The 27,532-nt window shown below is 39.0% G+C and overlaps 2 protein-coding genes across 4 annotated transcripts in view; one reads left to right on the top strand and one right to left on the bottom strand.

Annotated features, from left to right (window-relative positions):
• ARG1 (arginase 1) overlaps positions 1-16,083 on the top strand; it is a 53,547-nt gene extending 37,464 nt beyond the window's left edge. Inside the window, exons 2-8 of the mRNA XM_061130363.1 lie at positions 5,792-5,864; positions 8,497-8,671; positions 10,547-10,706; positions 12,406-12,500; positions 13,884-13,988; positions 14,206-14,342; positions 14,576-16,083. Coding sequence (XP_060986346.1) covers positions 5,792-5,864; positions 8,497-8,671; positions 10,547-10,706; positions 12,406-12,500; positions 13,884-13,988; positions 14,206-14,342; positions 14,576-14,742 — 912 coding nt within the window. The 3' untranslated portion in view covers positions 14,743-16,083. The remainder of the gene's footprint in view (positions 1-5,791; positions 5,865-8,496; positions 8,672-10,546; positions 10,707-12,405; positions 12,501-13,883; positions 13,989-14,205; positions 14,343-14,575) is intronic.
• A 933-nt stretch (positions 16,084-17,016) lies between these two features.
• Positions 17,017-27,532, bottom strand: part of MED23 (mediator complex subunit 23) — a 43,568-nt gene continuing 33,052 nt past the window's right edge. For all 3 annotated transcript variants that reach the window (XM_061130362.1, XM_061130361.1, XM_061130360.1), the window contains 7 exons: positions 26,431-26,667; positions 25,269-25,434; positions 24,639-24,711; positions 21,819-22,033; positions 21,032-21,152; positions 20,162-20,293; positions 17,017-18,585 (listed from right to left, as the gene is read on the bottom strand). In XM_061130362.1, the coding sequence (XP_060986345.1) occupies positions 18,418-18,585; positions 20,162-20,293; positions 21,032-21,152; positions 21,819-22,033; positions 24,639-24,711; positions 25,269-25,434; positions 26,431-26,667 (1,112 nt within the window). In that variant the 3' untranslated portion in view covers positions 17,017-18,417. The remainder of the gene's footprint in view (positions 18,586-20,161; positions 20,294-21,031; positions 21,153-21,818; positions 22,034-24,638; positions 24,712-25,268; positions 25,435-26,430; positions 26,668-27,532) is intronic.

A 27,532-nucleotide genomic window follows, 5' to 3' on the forward strand; every position in this document is an offset into this window, starting at 1 on the left:
ATTTACACATTCAATAAATATTTATTGAGTGCCAATCACATGTCAACACTGCTCTTGGCACGAGGGTTACAGCAGACAAGTTTCCTGTCCTTATGAAATGTAAATAGTCCACAACCTTCTCTGTAATAAGAGAAAGAAATTAGTCTCTACTAAATGAATTTTCCTTTAAAATTATAATTGTGCCATTTTAAAATTGGAAGAATTTTTAGGGTGCATTTCTTCTAATTCCATACATTTGTGATAATATTCCCAGGGCACAGTGGCAGAGCTGACACTTCATCTGTGTTTAGAATGTAAAGCCCAGTAGTTAGATGGGTCCAGAATTGCTATGACTGAGTCATGGTTTTTCCATTGTGTGCCATTTGGCAACCACTCTGAGCTTTAGTTCCCTAATCAGTAAAATAACAAGTAATGAGACAGCTCATACAATTCATACGAGGATCAGATGAGATAATATAAAACAAAACAGCATCTGGCACATGATAAAAATTCAATCATGACTGTTTTTACATCTATATTTCATTTAGCTGTTGAGTCCAATAATTGTTATTTTCCCACGCATATCATGGGGCGTCCTAGGTGGCGCTAGTGGCAAAGAAGCCACCTACCAGTGCAGGAGATACAAGAGACCCGGGTTTGATCCCTGGGTCGGGAAGATCCCCTGGAGTAGGAAGTGGCAGCCCACTCCAGTATGCTTGCCTGGAAAACTGCATGGACAGAGGAGCCTGGCGGGCTACAGTCCATGGGGTCACAAAGAGTCAGACATGACTGAGCACAACAGACATATGCTATTTCAAAACTAGTATGGTAACACTTCTGGTTATTAATCAGGCAATTAATTTTTTCTTTAATTAATAGTCAGAAAAGGAAGTCCTATGCCTTCCCTGAGACCTACCCCGGTAGTGTGTGAGGTGTGTCTTGTGGATTAACCATTAATCCTAGAGTGAAAACTGAATTCAGGGTTGTAGGGCTGGAAAAGATGTGAGACACCATCTTGCCAGTCCCCGATTTTTTGACACAGGCAGATGCAAAGACCTGAAAGAGTAAGTACCACGCTCTGAGTTTGCGCTGCTAGAACTACGGCACTTCTGTGGTTATAATTAATTATGGTTAGAAAAGATGACTATGATTAAGAAATCGTGGTTGTGATTAGGAAAGATTAATGTTGCCAGGTGGCTTTGTGAACTGGGTGTGAACTGGCTACATGAATGACCTCAATTAATTAGAGACCTAGACTCAGGAGGACTCAAAGTTATTCCGAGGATGAACGTGCTGGACTTGACTGTTGCTTTGGATCAGTAGGTGGAGCCACTCTTCCTCGTTAGAGTAAACAGATTCAACTCAATTATAAATAGAAAAAATATGTGCCCTCCGCCATTGAGAGTCGCAGAGAGGGACGACTACCTGGAGACCTCGGGTGCCGTGCTGAGAAGTGCTGGAGCATGAGTTCCAAGCCACAGTCCGTAGGGATCATCGGAGCTCCTTTCTCAAAGGGCCAGGTGAGTGAGAGCCTGGCTTTGCATAACTGGAGTTTAGGAGAAAAGTTAGGAGCTTCAAAACTAGTAAGGTGTAACCGTCTGGTTAGTTAAACAGCCTGATACCACCTGACCTGAAATTTGTATTAAAGTCTTTTCATCATTTTACATCATTGTGTAATTATGGTCACAAATCCACTTATAACATTAGATTTGTAACTATAACACGTAATCTCAGCCACAGCCAGTTTTATTTAAATCTGCTGAACTTTTCCTCATTTTTTGAGAAAATAATTTTGACTGGAAATAGACTATTTCTGCCTTGTAGCTACTCATTTAGATTTCCATGCTCTTAGCAAGATTGCTGTTACTGTGTATATGTAGGAGATAGAATTTTAAGAAAATGTATTTTTTTAGTTATGTAATTAATACCTAGAAAAATTTGTAGATGGGTGGTAAATTTTAAGTTTTAAAAATGTGAATAAACTAAATATTATTGATTTATCAACATTTTGAGTTATTTATATTATTTTAGCACTTTAATGATTCTCTAAAAGTGTTGACTCATGGACTAGGTGGACTTCTTTGTGTACCTCTCTTTGAGGGATGAAAAATGAAAAGCGAAAAAGGAAACCCAGCTGCAGATTGATCACATTGAAAAGACTATTGGATTTATCAAAATTCCCAGGTTCTAAAACATGCCAGCAACACTTAAATATACTGTCCTTTTTTTTTTTTTTCTGCCCAGGCACACTCATTCTGGTAAATCTAATGAGATTACAGATATCTTCAACTCCTCCAAGTGTTTGTGCTACAGGGGTGGGGGAAGAATAAAAACAAAAGCAAATAAGATAAAGCGTGAATTAAAACTCACCATGCAGATTTTTTTGAGGTTGTGGTTGTTTTAAATGAAGTTTCTCAGGTTTCTTAGACCTTTCTCTTTGCCCAACTGACCAGTGTATTGCTTCTCTTAGTTCTGAGTTCTTGCTTTGCACTCTGTGACTTTTTTATTACAAAACAAATTGGACAGGTCAGAGGTTAGAGACGCGAACTGCATTTGAAACGTCAGTGAAACCTGCTTCACTTCCGCTGGAAAACTTTCAAAGTTCTCTCCCAAAACACAGGGAGGTTTTGCTGACAAAGAGGTGTTAACTTGTAATGCTGGGCTTAACTGCAAACTCCACAGTGTGCTCACCTATTCTGACAGGTTCTAACAAAGATCACAATGAAATAACTGATTTAAAAAAGAAGAAGAAAAGAGGGGAGGGAGGGAGAAAGGAAGAAAGAAAGGGAGAGAGGGAGGGAGGAAATGGCTTGAACATGCTCTGATCCTTGGACCCCAGCAGAAGGCCACATGCTGATGATAACAGCCCCTCTAGGGGATAACATTTTGAAACATAGCCTGGTGCCTTTTCCATTCTCCATAATTCCTCCTGCCTCTACAGCCGCTCCTTATTAAAACATGGCGCCATGCAAAGAGTAAGACACTGCTGACCCGTACACACACACGAGAATGAAGCTTATATTGTCTTATAATAGTAAGAACTCAGAGAGAGAGTTTTCTACTGTAAGCCATAGCATAGAAGGGAAAAATCAGCCAACATATAAATTTCTGTCCTCAGCCAAAGGACATAAAATTTGGATAAACAAGCAGAGGAGAGGATTAAAGGGCGGATGACTAGAAGGTTGAGTCTGAGAAAGAACTCCATGCTCAGGCCCATGCCCTTGCAGGGCGGTGGTTGAGGGGCGGGGGTGGTGACCAAAAATAAAGTAGGTATATCTATTTTCCCATTGTGTTAGCTAAGGCTCAGAGGGCTATGGTAATTTGTTCAAGGTCACACGGCTTTGACTGTAATTCCACTGACACCAAAGCCTGTGCTCCTGACCGGCGCTGTTACATCTTTCGTTGTACAGTGGATCTTGGAGTTGTGGTCAATTAGGGATTGGAGCCTAGCTTCAAAGTCAGTAGCACTAACAAAGAACAATGAGAAAAGTCAGAACATGGGAAGCATTTTAAGTCAGATGCAAAATAAAAGCTAAAAAGTGTCACTCTGGGAAGCAGAACAACTGTGTTATTGTAAATATACAGCCAGCCCTCCATATCTGTGGGAATGTCTTTACTGTCATTTTATGTAAGGGGGAGGGGAGGGCATCCTGGTCAATCCTATACAGATCTGGAGGAGGAATTTTAGTATCAGTTAAGGGATGTTTAAGATTTCTTCTTCTTTTTATTTTTTTAATAATTCTGAAAGTTCACAATGGTTTTATTTTTGAAATTTTTATTGAAATATAGTTGATTTACAATGTTTTAGTTTTGAATGTACAGCAAAATGATTTAATTACATATATATATATATAAAATTTTAATTCTTTTCCATTGAAGCTTATTACAAGATATTGAATATTGTTCTCTGTGCTCAACAGTAGGTCCTCTTTGGTTATCTATTTATATTTAATAGTGTGCATATTTTAATCCCAAACTCCTAATTTATCCCCTCATCTCCATCTCCCCTTTGGTAGCCGTAAGTTTGCTTTCTATGTTGGTTAGCCTATTTTTGTTTTGTAAATAAGTTCATTTGTCAGGAGTGTTTAAAATTTGTTCCAAAGTTTGAAAGGGAGAGGGCAAAGGTCAGGGAATTTTATCAAATTGACAGTTTTTGAACATCTACTAAGTGTCAGCTCTATACTAAAAAAGACAGTGCTGGAAGTGTGGAGAAGATTGGACAGAAATCTAATCAGGGAGAGAAAACAATGGCAAATAACTCAAAATCAAGGCAAAATTTCAGCCAAGTGGCACTCTATTGGAGTTTAAAGAAGGAGAAATTGTATCTACTTGTTGAGCGGGTAGGGGCGGGAGTCATAAAAAAGGGAGGTGAAGTGAAGGAGCAAACGTGTCTGGCTGGGCATGGTGTTGGGGGGAGTCCCTTGCTGCCAGGGACAGGAATTTGACATGGAGGATTTGCCTGGTAGTCAGGGCAAGTCATCTGGTAATTTGAGGCGGGAAGAATTTCCGCTTAGTTTGGTGCCACAGTGCAACCCTAAGGATGGACGCGGTGTCTTTCTGCACATCTCCACCCCTGCCAGCAGGCTTCCCAGTGGCACTAGTGGTGAGCGCAGGAGACCTAAGAGACAAAGGCTCATTCGCTGGTTTGGGAGGATCCCCTGGAGAAGGAAATCCAGAAGGACAACCCGTCTCCAGTATTCTTGCCTGGAGAATTTCATGGACAGAGGAGCCTGGTGGGCTGTAGTCCATGAGGTCGCAAAGTGTTGGACATGACTGAGTGACTAACACTTCCACTTTGTCACTCCCACCTAACAGCGCAGAGTAACTTTCTCTATTGAAAAGCCTTGTTGGAAATTGGAATCAGAGAAACACATAAAAGAACTGTTTCCTTAGATGGCTTATCTGCCAGGAGGCTGGAGAAGACTTACTGCAAGGAAGAAGCGTGCTAGCTTCCCCGATGTAAAAAGAGCAAAGGTAGAATTGTGCCAACCATGCTTAAACAGGTCAAAACTTGAAACACTGGGTTGGTCTTTGTGAGTTCATCTCCCAAGTGATGATTCTCCCTGCTGCCTCCTTTCTCCACAAGAGCCCTAACTTACTACCATGCAGACCTGCACGTAGGTCTGTCTGATGTCACACTCTTTTTTCACCTTATGTTTTGACTCAAGCTGCTCTCCAGGTTTGCAAAGTTTCTTCATCACCCCATCCATTTTCCTGAATCACCTACTCATGTTGCAGGACTCAGCAGAAATGTCAGCCTGTTCCCTGCAGACTTCTCTGAAACTTGTCCACCCATGACAGGGTTAGGAACATCCTGTTTTTGTGGTTACAATATCTTGTAACTGTGTTGACGCAAATCTCTAAGTATTATAATTGGGATTATTAATAAATATCCAAATCCCCTACTCACTTGTGAGTCACTCAAAGACAAAAGCCCTCTCCTTTGGATCACTGTCTCTCTCTCAGAGTGCTTTTGTACAAAACGTGTCCACTGTGTTGGTAACACAGTGTGATGGAGAAGAGAAGCAGCAAGTTTGGGGATCCAAACCACCTGGATGTGAACTAAGCCTCTGCCACTTGTTCGCTGTGTGCCTGTAGGAAAGTTATATAACCTTTCTGATTCTATATCTTCATACTCAACATAGGAGTAATTCAATCTACCTCTCTGTGATGCAGTGAGATCATGTAAATTCCTGACCCTGTAGGTACTCAAAAAATGATAGTTACTCTTCAACTGATTAATGAACAAGGTTTCTATTGTGGGGATTTGATGATATGATAATATCTGAATTATTCTGTTTTCATTCTTCAGCCACGAGGAGGAGTGGAAGAAGGCCCTACAGTACTGAGAAAGGCTGGTCTGCTTGAGAAACTTAAAGAACTAGGTAACTGTTTACTCAATCAATTTTTTACTAAAGTATAGTTGATGTACAATATTATATGTTACATATTTATACAATAGTGATTCATAATATTTTAAAGGTTACACTCCATTTATAGTTATTGTAAAATGTTGGCTGTATTTCCTATGTTGCACAATATATCCTTATAGCTTATTTTATTTGTAATAATTTGTACCTCTTAACCCTCTACTCCTATATTGTCCCTCCCCAACCCCTTCCCCACTGGTAACCACTGGTTTGAACAAGGTAATTTCTAAGTTGAAAGCTGATCAGCATGATTTCTTTCTTACTCTGAAGGAATGTCCAGGCTTCTGGAGGTGTGTCTGAAGTGACATTTATACCACAGTGACATTATAGCAGCATTGACTATCACCTTAGAAGTACATCTTATTAAAAAAAAAATGCAGTGAAGGGGAGAATGCTCAGTAAACATTGTTGGATGAATAGCCTCACTCAGATATTTTGTCTTTCCAGTGAGACTACTCTTTTAGAGAATCTGTGCGTGGAAGAACTAGGGGGTGGGTTGGTGGTAGGGGATCCAGGGAAACTGAAAATGAAAAGCCAGGGGCAGCAGAAAGTACATTACTAACAAGAGGATACTTATTTGTAAAAAGAAATAAAATAAGATGGTTATATAATAAGAATAACAGTACCTAGTATTTGCATTAACATCCTAGTATGTATACATATATACATATACTTCTGTATATACACATGAGCATGCAGATGAAAAGTAATATAATTTTTAAAGTATGGGCTAAAGTAAACGTCATCTTTATATGTAAAACCCCGACGAAATGTTGGGGAGGATATGGACCAGTCAGAACTCTCATGTATTTCTGGTGGGAATGCATAAATACACAGCCACTTTGGAAAGCAGTTTGGCAGTTTCTTAAATTAACATGCATTTACCTCCTGACCCAGCAAATCTTCTCCTAGAAATTGACCAAGAGAAGTGAAAACATATACTACAAAGTCTTCTACTTGAATGTTTGTAGTAGCATTATTTATAAAAGTCAGGAAATGGAAACAATAAAATGCTCATCAACTGGTGAATGGATAAACAAAAAGTGGGACATCTATACCATGGAGGTAATACTCAACGATAAACGGGAACACAGGCAAGAACATGGGTGAATCTCAAAGATATCATGCTGAATGAAAGAGGCCAGACACAAAAGGCTACAAACTGTATGATTTATATGAAATTCTAGGAAAGACAAAAGCGTAGCAAGAGAAAGATCCGCAGTTGCCTGTGGGAAGGGGCACAGACTGACCTAAACGGCAGGAGGGAATTTGGGGAGTAATGAAAATATTCTGAAAGTGAAAATATTCTAAATCTTTATTATAGTGATACTTGCAAGTCTGTGGATATTTCTGACTTGTACATTTAAAATGAGTGTATTTTAGTGAATAAAAATTATACCCCATACAGTTAAAAAAAAAAAAAAAGACCCCAAGCGAGAATAGAAAGCTAGATCCCTCAGTTGACAAGCCACATTTTATATCTGCTTGAATCTCTTGAAGGTGTTACTGATTGATGGATACACATGGACATGTAATAAGTACAGTATATCATGACTGGTTAATTCGGAACACTGTATTGATCCCATATCACACTTTTACATGAAGCCTGTACCTTGAAGCCTAAGCAGGGCCTTTTAGGAAGTGAGTCTAGGTCTTTAGAATCTTTGGGTTACCTGCGATTTATTTAAAAAGTATAAAAATAGACCCTTTATTTCCTGACCTCATGGAGGCATTAGGCTAATCATATATTCTTATTTAATTCAGACAATCTCATTATGAGGCAGGTACAATGGGCAGGCAGAATAGGAAACTGAGTGGCTTCAGTTGGTGACAGCTTGGGATGAATCCAAGGGCTCTTAATGTAGTGTAAGGAAGTTGAGAAAATATCAGTGTCTTTTTTTTCTGGGCATAAATATATATTGTTGCTATTCGGTTGCTAAGCTGTGTCCAACTCTAAGCTAAGCTGTGACCCCATGGACTGCAGCTGGTCAGACTCCTCTGTCCATGTGATTCTTCAGGCAAGAATACTGGAAAGGGTTGTCATTTCCTTCTCCAGGGGATCTTCCCAACCCAAGGATCAAACCCAGGTCTTCTACTTGGCAGATGGATGTTTTACCACTGAGCCACCTAGGAAGCCATATATATATATATATATATATGTATAAATATATTTTCTTTTTAAAAACAGCTTTTTTATTACCTACACAAAACAAGCTTATCATAGAAAAGTAAACAGCACACAAACAGAACCCGAGACAGTGATGCCATGCATCAAGTCCAAGCCTGCTTATCACTGTTACATTTTCATGTCTAGCCTGACTTGAGTCAAGAATTTGCAGAGAACCCAGTATATAGCAGGCAGCGGTGTAGAGCCCAGTATACAGTAGGCACTGGTGTGCAGTGAAGTTGGGATGATGATGTCAGGTAATAGAGGACATAGTTTTTACTTTCATGAGTTTTTACAGCCATTCCGGGTTCTTTTCTTTTCTTTTTTTTTTTTTTTGCAAATACACCTATTTGGTAAAATTGGAATCATCTTACAGTCTATTTTGTAATCTCCTTTAGTAACCTAAACTTTTAATTACAGAGTATGATGTGAAAGATTATGGGGACCTGTCCTTTGTCGATGACCCTGATGACAGTCCCTTTCAAATCGTGAAAAATCCAAGGTGTGTGGGAGAAGCAAATAAAAAGCTGGCTGATGTGGTGGCAGAAGTCAAGAAGACTGGAAGGATCAGCCTTGTCCTGGGCGGAGACCACAGGTCTTTTTTTTAATGCTTATCTCTATGGGAGTCTGGTATAAATACAGTGGAGGAAGTATAACCAAAATCATGAGAAGAGAGAAAATAGGAAAGGAAAGTATTGATCAATATTTTACACCACAATTTATGCCTTGTTTCTTTTAATTTTATTGATTACTACTTTATTTTGGAAACAAAAACTTCCTTCTATTTGAAGTCTTGCATGACCTTTCTCTATGACAGCAGAAAATACACGGTATGTGAATGAATTTCAGCAAAATAGTCAAGCTTACATTCCTAAATAAATAAGCACTGAGGAAATTAATAGTCAGCCTATTGTACTTGATTAGTGATAACAGAAATAACTTATTTATGTCAAGAATTAAAGCACGTGTTTCCCACTATCAAAGTAATAATTATCAAATTTTTGAAATATACATGCATATGTAAAAGAAAAAAATAGTGGCAATTGTAGTTCTCTAAAAACCATTTCTACTAGAATTTTGAAAATCTGTTACATTTCCTTCCTGCCATAATTTTTTCCTTGTATATAATTTTAACAATTGTACTCGTTATTCTGTTTTGTTCTTCATCTACACTACAGATTTCCTTATGTTATTAACACCTCACAATACATATGAGCATAATTTTTACTGTTGCTTGATATTTCATCTAGGTATGATCTCTCTCTCTCTCTCTCTATATATATATATATATATATATTCATTTGTCAGATATTCAGGTTATTTTCAAATTTCACCATTATGAATAATGCAGCAAAGATGTTTGCGCGTGAGTCTTCCCATGTTTACTCTCAAGGTCCCAGGACATGTAATCAGAAGTACGATTAGATCACAAGTACAAAGATTACAATGACTCAATGCAGGAGTTAATTACTTCAGCCCCCTCCATATTTTCCTTGAAAGCCAAAGTGTTTTCAGGACTTCTGTGACAAAACTTCACGTTGAGAAACTGGAGCTCTCTTTTTTAAGTAAAAAAAATTTGTAAGTGGGAATTTTAAGAGTGGCACATGGACAAAGAAAAAGAAACCTAAAGGGAGAGGGAAACAGCATGCTGAATCATCAGCGCCTGAACGTCAAGCAAGGACTGCTTCTGAGAGTTCATGGTTCTCTGCAGGGTTCCTGACCTTTCACAAGGGGGAGAATGCAGACATTGTATGGCAAATCCTGGTCTTTTAACTTTTGTGTAAGATATTACTTAGCTTTGCCATTCCGGCAAGTTTTCTAGAGCTGGGAGTGTTTGAGATGAATTTCAAGGGTTCTGGACCCGGCTAAGAGTGAGTCCTTAAATACGTAGCAGGAGACTAGAAAGTTCCAGCAGAGGATCTGAATGTTGAATAGAGTGAGCTTCCAGGATACACTGGCCGAAGTGGATGTCAGGGGTTTGAGTGATGTTCCCCAATTGTAAAAGAATTGGATTTTAAGAAAAATGGGAGGACTCTGTCATAATTCACTTGGGAGAATTAAGTATTTTCCAAGAAAGATGAGAGTACAGAAAATGAGCCTGTTTTAACCCTGAGAACTGAGTCATATCTCAGGCTAAAAAACTTCTTGTGTGGCTACTGTCTTTTCACACATTTAATTTTTAGTTAAACTAGAATTTGCAATTTTATTAGAAGGTGGTTTTGAAGAAAAGTAAAAGTTTTTTTTAGTAATGCTGTTACAGTGAATAAATATAACTTGTTAGTAAATATTGTGTTAGGTATACTTTCTCTAGTGTTGCGATTGTTTAATTGGCATCTTCAGTTTAAAATCTCTCAGAAATATTAGCCACTTTGACTTAAAGGAAAATCAGGCAAGAATAGTACGTAAATGATATGATATATGCACCGATACTGCAAACCTGATGTTCACACGAACTTCTTTTCCTTTAAAGTATGGCGATCGGCAGCATCTCTGGCCACGCCAGGGTCCACCCAGATCTCTGTGTTATCTGGGTGGATGCTCACACTGACGTCAACACTCCACTGACAACTACAACGGGGAACTTGCATGGACAACCTGTGTCTTTCCTTCTGAAGGAACTAAAGGAAAAGGTAAGCAGCTGGTTTGTGTTCTGTTACAAAATTTATCTTTAGCAGAAGTTCAGGAGCTAGAAGGAAAGTAAGAACCCCTGTGCCATTTTATTCTTGATTAATTTTCAAACCATTTTCTCAGCAGCCAATAAGCAATGGGGGGAGGTGGACAGAGGTAGTGAGACTCTCTCTCTACATTTTTAATAGTTTGCAAACTGACTTCGGGTGTAGCTTCCCTTTTGATTATTTTTTTTTTTCTCCTCAGAATTCCAAATGGTTTATGTAGATTCTCTGCTCTCAGAAAGGTAGAACACAATTCTCCACTCCTAAGTGGAGAATATGGCTACTTACAGTTGAGTCTTCCCCTAAGGTCGTATGAATTCCTGGCAAGGCCAGTGTTCTCAGGACCACGGTGCTCTCCAGACGGCTCCCATGGATGCTGTTTCTGCTCCTACCCCAGCAGGAGATTTGGCCCCTTACATCTCTAGGTTTAGAGAGATGAAGACCTTAAGTGAAGCAGTTCTAAGGGTTGGTGACAGAGGGGACAGGGTTCGGGGCACAGCCTGCTGTTTCAGACACATGATCCTTCTCGAAAGGGCAGGCAGGCCTCCGCAGCATGAGGTTGGGGGGCGAGGCAGACCAGCGGGTGACTGCGGAGGGAAGGAGGCTGCAGACGGTGTGCTTGCTCCTCGCTGGGTGGGCAAAAGCCCCCAGTCCTCCGTGCCCCCATCCTTTTGATTCTTAGTAGGTGGGGCAGAGAGGAGTCCTTTATGACCAAGTGAGCAAAGGGTCACACACACCAAATGTGGACAAAGGCAAGGACCATAACTCTGCTCCCGGTGCCTCCTCTTTTGGTTACACGCCCCACAGCCTCTCATTCTAACCAAGTGTCCCCTCACAACACAGGGCCTTTTCAAACATGGAGATTTTAAATGCAGATTATGATGGCTTATTATTTAACATCTTTACTATGAGAAGCACCTGTCTAAATCACAAGAGGGAGAACTATCTCCTTGTTCCCTGGAAACTTCTTTTCTAAAAAATGTAAGATGAAATTTCAGAATAAGATTTAACATTGTGGTTCATAATTTTTATTGATATGCTACCAATAAAACAATTTTTATTGATACAACTGTAGTAAATTGGACAATGTGATGATACTTGGGGATCCAAACCTCCTTATGTTAAATGTCAGCAGCAATATTTTCCAAACAGTTGACCAACATGATTGGTTTATACACCTACAAATGTGTTGTTAGCTCATAAGACAGCCAAGCTAGGCTCTGGGACATTTGAAGATTCGGATCAAACCAAAGGTCTGATTGAAAATTTTCATCAGCCACTCTAAACCATCCTCTGGATAAATTCTGTTTTGAAAAAGAGAAGAAAAGAAGGAAGCTACAAAAGCACACTGATTTCTTTATAGAAGAGTTCCAGGAGAACAGGGCCCAGTGGAAATGGAGTGTAGAGCAGGTAAACGCTGACAAATGGTTCCGGTTAGGTCTGGGATACCAGGCGAGGCTGGGTAAGGCCAAAGCAACCAAGGGTAGCACAGGGGGTCAGATGTTCTCTTCCTAATTTTGTACTGTATTTTAATGATTTCCTTGAATTTTATGTTCTGAATATAAGATACATGCAATCTAACATGTGTCCTTAACTTTCAATGTAAGATTTGCTCAAGAGAAGCATATATAACCCAATGGAACCATTGCAATTCTAGATGCCTGAGGTCCCAGGATTCTACTGGGTGGCTCCCTGCATATCTGCCAAAGACATTGTGTATATTGGTCTGAGAGATGTGGACCCTGCAGAACAGTAAGTTTATTCCTTGAGGTGTCCTTGATGTGGTTTACCTTCCTTTTTGTCCTTTCTCATGTTAGGCGTGCTGGTCAAGTCGATGAGAAAAAATTATTTTCAACACCAAGTCTATATATCTGTATGTGTGTGCTCAGACACTCCGTTGTGCCCGACTCTGCAACCCCATGGACTGTAGCCTGCCAGGCTCCTCTGTTCATGGGATTCTTCTAGCAAGAATACTGGAGTGGGTTCCCATTTCCTCCTCCAGGGGATCTTCCCCACCCAGGGATAGAGATAAGAGAATATAGTCTCTTAAGTCTCCTGCATTGGCAGGCAGATTCTTTACCACTAGCACCACCTAGGAAGCCCCATATATCTATATCTGTATCTAAGTGCATGCTAAGTCACTTCAGTCATGTCTGACTTTGAAACCTTACGGACTGTAGCCCGCCAGGCTTCTCTTTCTATGGGATTCTCCAGGCAAGAATACTGGAGTGGGTTGCCATACCCTCCTCCAGGGGATCTTTCCATCCCAGGGATCGAACCCGGGTCTCTCATGTCTCCTGCATTGACAGATGGATTCTTTATTGCTGAGCCACCTAGGAAGCCTGTCTGTATCTAGATCTGTATCTATATACACACATATATACACATATGAGCTTCCTGGGTGGCTCAGCAGTCAAGAATCTGCCTGCCAATGCAGAAGATGTGGGTTTGATTCCTGGGTTGGGAAGATCCCCTGGAGGATGAAATGGCAACCTACTGTAGTATTCTTGCCTGGAGAATCCCATGGACAGAGGAGTCTGGTGGGCTTGCAAAGAGTCAGACAAGACTTATGGACTACACAGCAACAACATAGATATCTGTGTATGTAGGTAGGTGATTTTTACCTTGACTTGCTGTTTAAAAATTATTGATATATACATACAGTTCACCAAACTTAAATATACTTTTTTAAAGATTTATGTTTTGGCTATGTTGAGTCTTCGTTGCTGCACGTGGCCTTTCTCTAGCTGCGATGAGTGAAGGCTCCTTTGTTGTGGCGCTTGGGCTTCTCAGTGTGGTGGTTTCCACTTTTGTGGAGCACGGGCCCTAGGGCATGGGGGCTTCGGCAGTCGCGGTGTGAGGGCTCAGCAGCCGTGGCTCACGGGCTCTGGAACGCTGGTTCAGGAGCTGTGGCACACACTAGCTTAGCTGCTCTGCAGCACGTGATATCTTTCCAGACCAGGGACCGAACCCACGTCCGTTGCATTGCAAAGTGGATTATCAACCAGTGGACCACCAGGGAAGCCCCTTAAATAATTTTTGAATCTTTACCACATTGATCTTTTCTCTAAAAGGAAACAAGAGGGTCAGCCTCCTTATAAACTGTAGATTATCTTAATATCTTCTCTTTCATAGCTATATTCTGAAAACTCTGGGAATTAAATACTTTTCAATGACTGAAGTGGATAAACTGGGAATTGGCAAGGTGATGGAAGAAACATTCAGCTATCTACTAGGAAGGTATGATGCCTGTGTGTGTGTGTGTATGTAAACATAAATATTATTAAAAGGACTTGCTACTAACACTAGTCAGTGTAAGTTATTAACAAAGCCTGCAAGTACAATCATGAAAGTTCACGGGGTTGTTACCTTTTGTAAAACAAGGTAAGAACTGTGTTTTTCTACTAAATATTAAACCACCAACTTTAACTTGAATTCCTTTCCCACCTTTTAAAAGAAAGAAAAGGCCAATTCATCTGAGCTTTGATGTTGATGGACTGGACCCGTCTTTCACGCCAGCTACTGGCACACCAGTCCAAGGAGGTCTGTCTTACAGGGAAGGTCTCTACATCACAGAGGAAATTTACAAAACAGGTGAGTAAAAATCTGAGTGAACACAAGAGAAAGTGTACACCTGGCCAATATATATTGATACCTCCCTGATCTGAAAACAAAGCCTCAACTTGACACTTCCTGAATGCCCACTGCATAATACAATGACTGAAATGTTTTCAGTTGCACTCCTGGATAACATTTCAAGTCAGTCTGTACTAAATTACAAATATCAGCTATTTAATAAATTACATTATTTCCATTTGTTGTTGTAGGGTTACTCTCAGGATTAGATATAATGGAAGTGAATCCATCTCTGGGGAAGACACCAGAAGAAGTGACTCGAACAGTGAACACAACAGTAGCAATAACTATGGCTTGCTTTGGGGTTGCTCGAGAGGGTAACCATAAACCTACTGATTACCTTAGACCACCGAAGTAAACGTGGAACCATCATATAAAAAAATCTCACAGCTAAATGACATAATTAGCAAATCTAATAGTTTAAAGTTACAGTTATTGTCCCAAAGATTTGGTCTTTCAGGAAAATCTTTTGCCTTGGTAAATATTAGTACAATTAGTATAAACTGTATCAATTCCCTCTTGGTGTGAAATTCAAGATATGGAAATGCTAACTTTTGTGAAATTAAAAAGTTTATATTCCCATTTTGGCAAAAGACTTATCCTTAGAGAAACATACATTCATTTCCAAATAAAAATTTGCTGGCATTAAAAACAAACACTTTTATCAGCCCCCACATGTATAGTGGGACTCCTGATATCAGGAGATAAAGCTACCCAACCTGCAAAGGGACCATATTTCCATGTTGTTCAAAGCTGTGATGCCTAGAAACTGCTCTTCTCTATCTCTTTATAAGATTCTGTCATCCCTATACAAGTTTCTAAACACACGCCACACACACAGACACTGACACACACACATCCTGCTTAAGACTACCATAAATACTTAAAAAACCACACTGAAATCATTGTCCCCAAAACACTGTAAGACCTTGGTTAAGTTATTTTAACTCTTTTACTCTGGTTCCCTCATCTGTAAAATGTATTATTATAAGGTTTGGGCAATCTCTAAGTTCATTGACGTTAGATGACCATGTTTCACTTTTTTTAAACCTCAAGTATGATCTTGTTTAATATCACGTTAAGCATGGCAGCTATTCAGACAATCTTTGGGAAACAGAGAAATCAACTATTTTTGTTTCTGCTGCTGCTGCTAAGTCACTTCAGTCGTGTCTGACTCTGTGTGACCCCATAGACAGCAGCCCACCAGGCTCCCCCGATCCTGGGATTCTCCAGGCAGGAACACTGGAGTGGGTTGCCATTTCCTTCTCCAATGCATGAAAGTGAAAAGTGAAAGTGAAGTTGGCTCAGTTGTGTCCGACTCGAAGTGACCCCAGGGATTGCAGCCTACCAGGCTCCTCTGTCCATGGGATTTTCCAGGCAAGAGTACTGGAATGGGTTGCCATTGCCTTCTCCATTTTTGTTTCTAAGATATGCTAATTTAGGTTGCAATTTAACTGAAAATTATCTGTGGCTTCCAAATGCCCCACCTTTCACTTATTTCAGTTGGTAAAGAATCTGCCTGCAATAGAGGAGACCTGGCTTTGATCTCTGGGTCAGGAAGAGCTCCTGGAGAAGGGAATGACAACCCACTCCAGAATTCTTGCCTGGAGAATTCCATGGATAGAGAAGCCTGGCAGGCTACAGTCCAAGGGGTCCCAAACAGTCAGACACTACTGAGCAACTAACACTTTCCCAAGTTTCCAAATGCCCCACCTTTTACTCACTGCAGTTAAGAGTGTGCTCACTGGCTGAACTCCTGAACATCCTAAAAACTCATCTCAGCTCTATTATATAGTGAAGGAAGTGGGAAAGTAAGTGAAAATAAACTAGAATCAAAACAAGGGAAGTGAACTCTTTCCCTTTCCTCCAACTTACATGGAATTCAAAGTGGAGTCTGTAATGAAACAGGCTCCACAAAAGAATTTTTACTATTATTCTTTTTTTTAAAAAATTAATTTATTTTTTTATTGAAGGATAATTGCTTTACAGAATTTTGCTGTTTCCTGTCAAACCTCAACATGAATCACCCATAGGTACACATATATCTCCTCCCTTTTGTTATTCTTGTTATAACAGCTTTATGTGTTAAAGAACCTCTATCATCTGATTGTCTACCTGCAATACAGAATTTTAAACCTGTTGACACTATGGACTTTGTAGAACAAGTGTTTTACTGATTAACTTTTAGATAAGAGCACCTATAATGGATCTTACTCTAGAGACCATTATCCAGTACAGCAGTCACATGCAGTTAAATTAATTAAAGTTTAATAAAATACTCAGTTGCACACTGTGAGTGCTCAACAAGCACATGGAGCTTCTAACTACTGAACTGCCCAGCACAGACATGACCGTTTCCACCACTGCAGAAATGCCTGGTGAACACAGCCACGCTCAAGTTATTATTAGTTTTCAAAAGGAAAAATTTTAGGATGCAATGGATATAAGTATTTTTTTCTCAGCTGTATTCTAAACACAAATTAAGCTTCTGTCTTCTATTAATGTCTCTGATTAATACTAACCTCTTAAAAGCCTATTTGGGGAAATCATATTCCCTTTTTTAAAGCTAGAGAGGAAAAACTGAATTTTTAATAAAATTAACTGGAATGTGTATGTCCTTAAGAAACTGACATTGAATTTTACTCTTTATTCTATTTGTATAATACTATTGTTACAATTATTTCTATTCTGCGATCTCAAAGCAATATATTTCTTGAGGCAGCAAGAATATACCAAGACTAGGTTAAGAGTAATACTTGAAATCATTTCTAGTATAAAACTCCTGGAGAATTTTAAGAATATCATTAGCTTAGAAAAATTGTTTATATACCATTATACAAATTTTAAGCTGTCCTTGCATGGCAAATAAAGATCTAGTGATTATAAAAATATGAATCATGAAGATAAAAGCCTAGAAGGAATGATTTGGAAATAGAATTTCACAGTTAAATTTCACTAATTCTTTTAAAAAAAATATCAGTACCCCTTAATTCCTAGGTTAATGTCAGTCATTGACTATAGTATACAATCCATGGAGGTGGCTCAGTTCTCTGTTCTAATCCAGCCAGTACATTGCCTGGCACCCAGCAGATGCTCATTCAAACTGAGTAATTAATCAGACAGTTTATTCGTTCAACAGATTTTACTAATTATTTTCCAAGTCTTTTACAATCTTAATTCCACACCCCCAAAATAACAGTATGTCTCTCAAAATCTAATAAACTCTAAAGAACCAAAATGTATATGATATTTAAAAATATAAATATTAAAAAAATTTAAGACTATAAAAATTCAAAGAATCACATCATCTGCCAGGTAAATGTGTCAACCTGGAAAAGTAACTGATTTTTAAAAACAGGGATTGAAGAATCACCATTTAAGTATGATTTTCTTAAGTTACGTTATCTTCTTACATGGCTTCCAACTCATTTCATACAGTAAGTTCAAGTCCACAGCAAAGGCAAAACCTTGCCAATCTACTTCAATAGAAATATTAGCCTGTTTACTTGGAAATCTATGATAAAAAGTTTAAGCCATTTTAAAAAGAATATGAAACTGTGTTTGCTCCTGTAATGCAATGAAATCTAGAGTCCTTTACTTGACAAAAATCTTTTGTTGCAAAGATATACCAAAAGAGATTTATGTATAAAAGCATTTGTAATAACTATTTTACATGTGTGGTGCCTTTAAAACTGGATTTGAAGACTGAATAAGTTATTAATACTAAAAAATAAAAACAAAAACAGTGGCCAAAACAGGAAAGACTGAGAGTGCCTGGTAAAGGTCATTTGATCAGATACGTCAATGTTCCTAGGTAGCTCTAGTACCTGGTTGCGGATATGAACAACGTGTAGTTTACTTAATCTCTTAGAGACAAAGCAATAGAAAGACAGGGGTTGGACGTCAACAGATTCACCATATGAATCAAAATAAAACAACCTGAACTCTGCTGGCTCTGCTCCATCACAATGCAGCACTCTCAGGTTCAGATTTAACAGACTCAGGTCTGCTTTCAGCGCGGCACACTCTGGCTTCACTGGGTCACTGGCAGAGACGCTGGCCCCTGGGCCGGCTGAGGTGCTGGAGACCCACTGCTGACGGCCTGCGGGGGCACGGCGGCCGGCTCCATCTTGCTGATGTGAGTGATGAACCGAAGACGGAGCTTCAAAGCTGGTTTTAAGTTACAGATGATCTTCTCTACCTAAAACACAAAAGCACAATGAAACATATTTTCACCAGAGAAGTTCAATTTCCCACTTTTAAAGAAGTGATTTACACATTTCCTGAGACAATAAACCAGGGAGGGCAACAGGTGGATAAGTCTCATGTTTTGCGTTTTAACAAAAGCCGGTAAAACTAGCTCTTTCTTAGCTGAAAAAGGCATGTGTGTCCCTCACGCACCTATTATATACACGTACATTTGCGTATGTGCATCTATCTATATATGCATACACTTAACAGAAACATACTCGCTGACCTGGACAGCAGTCATCCTCCTGCCAAAAGCCAGTAGAGTTTACACTGGGGGTTCTACACATCCACCAAGGGGCTCATCCTTTTAAAATGCCATCTTTACACAAAGCACCATTATATTTCAAAGATCTTTGAATAACTTAAGTTCAAAACATTTATCTATACAGTTAACTTTTTTGGTTTTGATTTACACCTGGAATTCAAACTAAATCATATTAGACTTACTCTTACTTAAAATGCTTTAAAGAAATAAACACATCAAGTAGTTCCATAGTGTTCTTAGCTTTACTTATATGTTCTTGGACCTTACTAGGAAAGATTAGTCCATTAAAAATTCTTCCTTTCTGTATTCCCTTGTGTCAAAGTTTCTTAGGCTCAAATATAAGGAATATGCTAAAGAAAACATTTCTGTATTGGTTTCCACTTGACAATCCTGTGGAGGTGTAAAGGAGTCAACACCCTCCCCACTCCATGTCGCCAGCTTCAAAGAGTGAATCCTGCAGACTAGGATTCCCGTGCTTACGTATATTCCTTTCCCATTTTAGAGAGAAATAACATTAAAGTGTGGAAAGGAGGTCGCTTAACTTCACCTATTTGCCCTCCCTCCACCCTTCTAAAAAGAGCAGAGATTCTGGTTCCAACAGACAGGAAACTCAGGATTTAAAGAGGTATCTAAGGAGGTCCTCTGCACTTGGGGACAGCCCTCCCCGGGAGTGGCTCTTTATATGCTGAGTCACAACTTAACTTCACCAGTGTGCATGCCTTTTAAAGTGACACAGAACAGATTTAATACCTATTCCAAATGGCAACCCCCCCACCCCCAAATAGTTAGGATATAATTAATTCCCTAGGACTTTAAAAAAATTCAAGTTCAGCGCCCTGAGTTTTTAAATACCCTTCATTAGTCACTCTCCCGGCCCTCCTGGTTTTAATCTTGTAGTCACTGCAGTCTGTCTTCTGTTCTCACAGCGCACCCCATTCACTGGGGAAACCAGGCTCCGCTTCACTCGCAACACAAACGCGCTGATGTTTGCAGTAGCCAGGCTGTACTGTTCCTTCCTGCTGGGTTTACTACTATAACTCCCCGCGTCATTTTCAGATGTTTTGTTGCAAATATCAAGGGGGAAAAGTGTGAGAAATTATCGTAGGTATTTATTGTTTTTTAATTGGCAGATGATTGCCTTACAGTGCTGGGTTGGTTTCTGCCATATAACAATGTGAGTCAACTGTAAGTATACATATGTCCCCGCATGTTTAAGTTTTCAAAACTAAACATCACTGGAAAATAATTAAAGTGAACTTACTTGTTCTTTTACACTGTCACCAGTAAACATATACTTCATGTGATACAGGAAGTCACAGATGGGATCCATGTAGTTTAAGTGGGTGCTACACTGGTCTACATTCAGCAACATGTCATAAAATGCCACACCAATCTATTTAACAAATAAAATTATTTAAATGGTCAAAAATGGTTCAATCATGATGCAGCTGGTCTCCATGACAAGAACAAAACAGAGGGTAACATCCTTGTTGAGGAACTGTATTACTATCACACAAACCTCTATGGACATGGGTGATACGAAACTGCTTGCAATTATAATGGAATTCAGAGTGCTACCAACTGACCCCAAATAGGGATTAAATACACTTTCTCTTCCTAATTTAAAATTTAAAATTAAGAGATAGACAATCCCTTTTCTGGAAACCATCTCTCAATTTCTGGGATACTTGGCAGTCTCATGGAGCCTTTATATACTGTACCTTCTAAGTTCCACTGGGTGTCTCACACTTCAAAGTTCTATATTTGGTGAATTCTCTTTTCTCTACACTTTTGTTATAGGGGATCAACTTTAGTCATTCCCATGACTTTAACGAATTCCTCTGTACTATAGTAGAGGTGCTCAAATGCACTTCTCCATCTTTAACTTTCTTCTCAGCCGTGATGATGAGTATTTTCCCCTGCGGCTCCAGTTCAGCACATCCCCCACAAAACTCATTATAGGCATACTAAGTTACGGGGATGCTAAGGCCCCAAGCATTGCTCTTAGATCCTGCTAAACTGATTTTCCTACTAATGGTAATGATACAGAGTTTGAAAAACACTAGGAAAGAAACCTTAATATACTTTTTAGAACTTAATCTTACCACTGAAAACCCAGATTAAATTTTACCTCTATCATACATCGCGTTCTCTCTTGCTGAAACCTTTGTAAAAATGGTCCCACGAGGTGGTACACATAGAGCAACTGGAACTCAGTCTTCACGATCGGAAGAAGCACTTCAGTGAGAAATCTAAAATTTAAAGATAAAAATGAAAAAATTTCTTGTGACTTGAAATCAGTTAAATTGTCTGAATTTTGTTAATACAGCCTATCCGAGTATTTGCAAAATTTGTAATAATTTTTTTAAAGTTTATTTTAATTCTGGTAACATTTCTAATTAATCTCATATCTCTCACTGGCTCTTATTTTCATTTGATTATTTAAATAATTTACTTCAGATTTAGGAGTTGTTCCTAATAGGACAATTACTGAGTGACGGAATGTGAATTATTTGAAATAAAAAGAGAATAACCAACCTAATATAAAAGCCATTCTCAAGAAATTTAAATTTAATTAATACAATTATACAGTCAAAAATAATAATCAGAAGATAGGCCAGTATCAGGTATGCAGTTCAAAAGGCAAATTTTGGGATATATTCTGGAAAAAAGCATGCATTTGATTAAGCCCATTGAAATGACAAAGGAAAACTGAATACCAGATTATTACTTATACATATAAATTAATTTTCTTCAATCAATTCTGACATAAAGGAGGCTTTCTGATACCTAGAAACTACTTAAGACTTTTACTGTGTAAGCTGTTCCACTGAATCAGATATATACCCCGGGTGTACATGAGATTGAAAAACAAAAACAAAGTCAGTCAAATCTCGTTAGGCAGTCAGAATACACACTTGGGAATGAGGGAGAGCTGCCCGATGCTGGAGTGGTGCCACACTGCATGTGCCAGAGCCAACGTGTAGCTACAGCTCATCTCAGAGTAGGACTGATGGCAAGCGGTGAAATCGAAGAGGCGGAAAGGGTAGCCCACCCACTCCGTTTCAGACGTCAAGCTGGGGCTGCTGATAACACTCACTATGCGATCGTGAAGGACAATCCAATACGGCTCCTATAAAACCAGGAGAAAGCCTGTTGAAAAACACCATTTCTCTAGTATTCCACTCCATATCCAGTATTCTACTCCAAAAGCCTAAAATAATAGCACTTTCTCATTCTTCAATGTTTTCCATTTATCCAGCTTGTGTCTTTGCGTGGCTTTGCAATGAGTCAAATTAAGTCAGTAACAACCTGGGCAGAAGTGTCTGTGAGTTAACAGCGCTCCAGACATGAGTCTGTCCAGTTAACTTAATAGCTGATATTTACTACACGGTAAATTGACTTTACCTATATTTACTATACAGGTAATGCTGGTACACACTTATAATTCACAAATATGAATATTTGTATATTTTGGAGGAGTGTAAGGAAAAAGTGATTCATAAAGATGCATAATCAAGCAAGTTTGGAGAGCACAGCTTTAGACAATATTACTGACACTCAAAGATGTCAGACATCTGTGTGGTGCTAACTAGACATGTGTGGAGGTCACAGAGGGAGACATCGCATGAGTGGAGAAGTTATAAAAGGCTTCGCTGAAAAAGCAAGCCCTAAGTTAGCAAAGAATGAGTAGGCTTTAGGGAAGGTAACAGAAGGAAAAGTGTCCTGGCATATTCTCTTATATGGCAGAAGTACCTGAAAAACGTGTCAACAAGCATCATTTGCAGGAATAAAGGATAAATTAGAGATACCAAGGGAACATTTCATGCAAAGATGAGCTCAATAAAGGACAGAAATGGTATGGACCTAACAGAAGCAGGAGATATTAAGAAGAGGTGGCAAGAAAACACAGAAGAACTGTACAAAAAAGATCTTCACGACCCAGATAATCACGATGGTGTGATCACTCACCTAGAGCCAGACATCCTGGAATGGGAAGTCAAGTGGGCCTTAGGAAGCATCACTACGAACAAAGCTAGTGGAGGTGATGGAATTCCAGATGAGCGATTTCAAATCCTAAAAGATGATGCTGTGAAAGTGCTGCACTCAATATATGCCAGCAAATTTGGAAAACTCAGCAGTGGCCTCAGGACTGGAAAAGGTCAGTTTTCATTCCAGTCCCAAAGAAAGGCAATGCCAAAGAATGCTCAAACTACTGCACAATTCCACTCATCTCACACGCTAGTAAAGTAATGCTCAAAATTCTCCAAACTAGGCTTCAGCAATACATGAACCATGAACTTCCAGATGTTCAAGCTGGTTTTAGAAAAGGCAGAGGAACCAGAGATCAAACTGCCAACATCTACTGGATCATCGAAAAGCAAGAGAGTTCCAGAAAAACATCTATTTCTGCTTTATTGATTATGCTAAAGCCTTTGACTGTGTGGATCACAATAAACTGCAGAAAATTCTTCAAGAGATGGGAATACCAAACCAACTGACCTACCTCTTGAGAAATCTGTATGCAGGTTAGGAAGCAACAGAACTGGACATGGAACAACAGACTGGTTCCAAATAGGAAAAGGAGTATGTCAAGGTTGTATATTGTCAGCATGCTTATTTAACTTATATGCAGAGTACATCATGAGGAACACTGGGCTGGATGAAGCACAAGATGAAATCAAGATAGCCGAGAGAAATATCAATAACTTCAGATATGCAGATGACATAACCCTTATGGCAGAAAGTGAAGAAGAACTAAGAACCTCTTGATGAAAGTGAAAGAGGAGAGTGAAAAAGTTGGCTTAAAGCTCAACATTCAGAAAACTAAGATCAGGGTATCCAGTCCTACCACTTCATGGCAAATAGATGGAGAAACAGTGGAAACAGTGGCTGACTTTATTTTTTTGGGGTTCCAAAATCACTGCAGGTGGTGATTGCAGCCATGAAATTAAAAGACGCTTATTCCGTGGAAGGAAAGTTATGACCAACCTAGACAGCATATTAAAAAGCAGAGACATTACTTTGTCAACAAAGGTCTGTCTAGTCAAGGCTATGGGTTTTCCAGTAGTCATGTATGGATGTGAGAGTTGGACTATGAAGAAAACTAAGCGCCGAAGAATTGATGTATTTGACCTGTAGTGCTGGAGAAGACCCTTGAGAGTCCCTTGGACTGCAAGGAGATCCAATCAGTCCATCCTAAAGGACATCAGTCCTGGGTGTTCATTGGAAGGACTGATGCTGAAGCTGAAACTCCAATATTTTGGCTACCTGAAGGGACGAACTGACTCATTTGAAAAGACCCTAATTTTGGGAAAGATTGAGGAGAAGGGGACGACAGGATGAGATGGTTGGATGATATCACGGACTCATTGGACATGTATTTGGGTGTACTCTGGGAGTTGGTGATGGACAGGGAGGCCTGGCATGCTGCAAGTCCATGGGGTCACAAAGAGTTGGACACGACCGAACTGAACTGAGCGACTGAACTGAACTGAACTCAAAGGATCTAGATACACATGTTAAGGGGTCAAAAGTAGATCCAGTAGATCAGGAAAACTAAGGTTGGATAGGAAAGTGGGACCAAGGGATGTAGGGACCCAGAGTCAGATAGATTTATTTAGATCTGATGCAAAAGAGGCACTGTAGATTTTAGAAGCAATAATAATGTGGAAAAAAAAATGAAACATTTCATTAACTGCATGATGACCTTGTATAAATCACAATGATTCACTCACTGGTAGGGCAGTGATGATCAATCCAATGGCATTCATCCATGCTGTAATGTTCTCTCTCGGCACTAAAGGCTGACTGTTAGTTGGGAAAAAGAACAAAAAGGTGAAATTATAAAAACATTTTATATGGTTGACATTGGATCTTTGAGGATATATAATTTGGGGGCTGACAACTGATCTATTTCAATAAAACTACAATGGATTTTTAGTGAGTAAACATATAAATAAATGCTAAGTAAGGCTTTTCAATTTTTTCAGTTTTCTTCTTTAACAATGGTTGCTGAGCTGAAAGACTATTTCACTAATTTATATTTATTCTCCAATCATTATCCCCTACTTTATACTGGCCTTTAAGAAGAAAATCTTGAAAGACTGTCTTTAGGGAGAAGCTAACATTATTCCTAAGTTAAACGTCAAACAGCTAATAAAGAGTAGAAGTAGGAACAAACCCAGGTTTTCTGGCTGTTCAGGGCTCATTCCATTTCACCTTTATTACTAAGACAAGATCTGAAACCTAAAGGTAGTCAGTATTCCATGTGCCCGAGCCTTGGGCCAACAGGTGTGTCTCATAGCTCCAAATAAAATACCATTCTCTTAAACACTGAATCTTATTGCATGAAACAGGATACACACCTCTTCAGAACAACATTTAGAAGAGCATTTCCAACATCTTGGCCAGAAACAGCCAAGGCCATGAGCTCCACACAGGTGACATGCAGTGCGTGGGCAGCGGGGTTGGGAAACTCGTTGAACCTCCAGTCACAGTTTGGGAATGGACCCGGAGACTTGCCCGCCATCGGTGCAGACGATTAAAGCAATAACCGGCGGATTATTCTGAGACGAAAGGCTCATATTTGCATAGCGCTTTACAGTTTTCAAAGGTTCAACATGTAAACATTTCATTTGATACATCTGATTATGAGCCCTCAGCAAGTGATTTATCGGAGGGCTTAAGAGGCAAACAATAACAAACTGAATACAAATAAATCTGACATGTGTTGATAGCAACCATATGCTCAACCACAGGTATCAACGATTGGTCTTACATGTATAAGTAGGTTCTTATTACCGTGACATGACGGCTGTGGAAGCAACCAAGGTATCCGAAGGCTTATCAACCTATTTTCTTTTAATAGTTGTAGGAAAGTTAATAAGAACATTACTTTCTCATGAGTAGCTCCTTTACTTCAGCAAGTAATTCCTGTAGGAAAATTAAACCAGGCCTATTTTTGTAAAACTGCTCTATTTAGTGAAGAGAGTGGCATAGTGTATAGCCATATTAAGTATAGTGGGTTAATAATTTAAAACAGAAGTAGAGAACGAAAACACCAATATAGAATCTTTTTCACTACAAAAAAAAGTTTTACTTTTATCTATTAATGTTTTAAAAATTATTCAGGGATTTATTTAAAGCAACAAAGTTCTATGTTCTCCATAGAACTAATATAATATAATACAATATATATAAATATAAAAATATATAAAATAATATAATATAATATATAGTATATTTATTTAGGAATGTTTTTCTTTAAAACAAATCTCTTCTCTAAGGTTTTTTTTTTTTTTAAATAAAAGTTTTAATGGAGTAAATTTCTGCCTATCTGGCATTATGCTGCTAATTTAAGATTTCAAAACCTTTACAGAAGTAAAAATTAAAAAATAAAATGTTCTAAAAAACTGAAGTCTTAGAATATATAAAAACTTTGGAATATTTAAAATGATAATATATGTTCACACAAATCAACATATAGTTATTTCAATAGAGTCTGGAAAATCACAATAAAAAGGATATTATCTACTAGTCTGCCAATCAGTTTGCAGTAATAAGAGTCGTCTGGGACCCAGGGATTGTCTTCTCGTGCATTCATAGCATTTTTCAGGTAAGTGTCACTTAGACACCAGCCCTGTGGTCGGTTATCCTTGAGCGACCCAATGATTGCATGGACAAGTTTTCGTTTGAGACTTTCGCGATTTCTCAGGTGCATTTCATAATAGTGCAGAGTATTATACAAATAAGTCACTGGACGATCTGCCAAGAAGAAAACAGATCACTACAATGTTTACCTGGTATTGACAACCGTAAAAAACTGATCTAGTTTCAAGATTGCCAAAAAATAGCTCAGAAGGTTATAAGACTATTTCACATGTTAGGCAATTGCATACAACGGCTAATTTTATTTTAGGGCAGGGCAGAAGGCTTCTAACAATACACACAGCTTCTACTGAAGGATACGCATCACATTTAGATATAGCAATTCCACTCCTGGAAATTTATCCTGCGAAAATGATGTATGTGTAAGCAACGTCACTGCAGCCTGTTAATACTAGCAAAAGATTAGAATAGCCTACATGATGAAAACAGGGGACTGGTTAGTGGCATGTTAATCATGGCAAGTTAATCATGGATATGTATGAAGCAGCTTTGTATGATCTGATACAAAATAATCAACTGTAAAACCTTATAAAGGTTAATAACAAATAATGTATATATTATATTTGTGAAAAAAATAAACTACCAACCCCAGAATATTTAAGGTTAGGATACACAAGAAACTGGTAACAGTTGATGGCCTACAGGGAAAGAAAGGAGGAGCTACAAGAATAAGCTAGAGGACAGGGGTGGGACTAACCACTTTTACTGCATCAGGTGCATATATTACCCAATCCGAAAAGAGAAGTATTTTCAAAGGAAAGCTCCCTTGAACTTCACATTTACTCTGCAGTGCTAAAATGCAATTCAGACTTCTGCTACGAAGGGAGACATCTTAGATCAAGGACTAAGAAGAACTACCTCCCCCTCCTCCACCACCCTGCCAGATAAATATTCTCTATCCCCCCACTGTGGCTGCTCCAGGACTCCCATGCTCTGTCACGGACTTCACCGTTCTCGGTTA

This window comes from Dama dama, chromosome 26, assembly GCF_033118175.1.
Source record: "Dama dama isolate Ldn47 chromosome 26, ASM3311817v1, whole genome shotgun sequence".
NCBI lineage: Eukaryota > Metazoa > Chordata > Mammalia > Artiodactyla > Cervidae > Dama > Dama dama.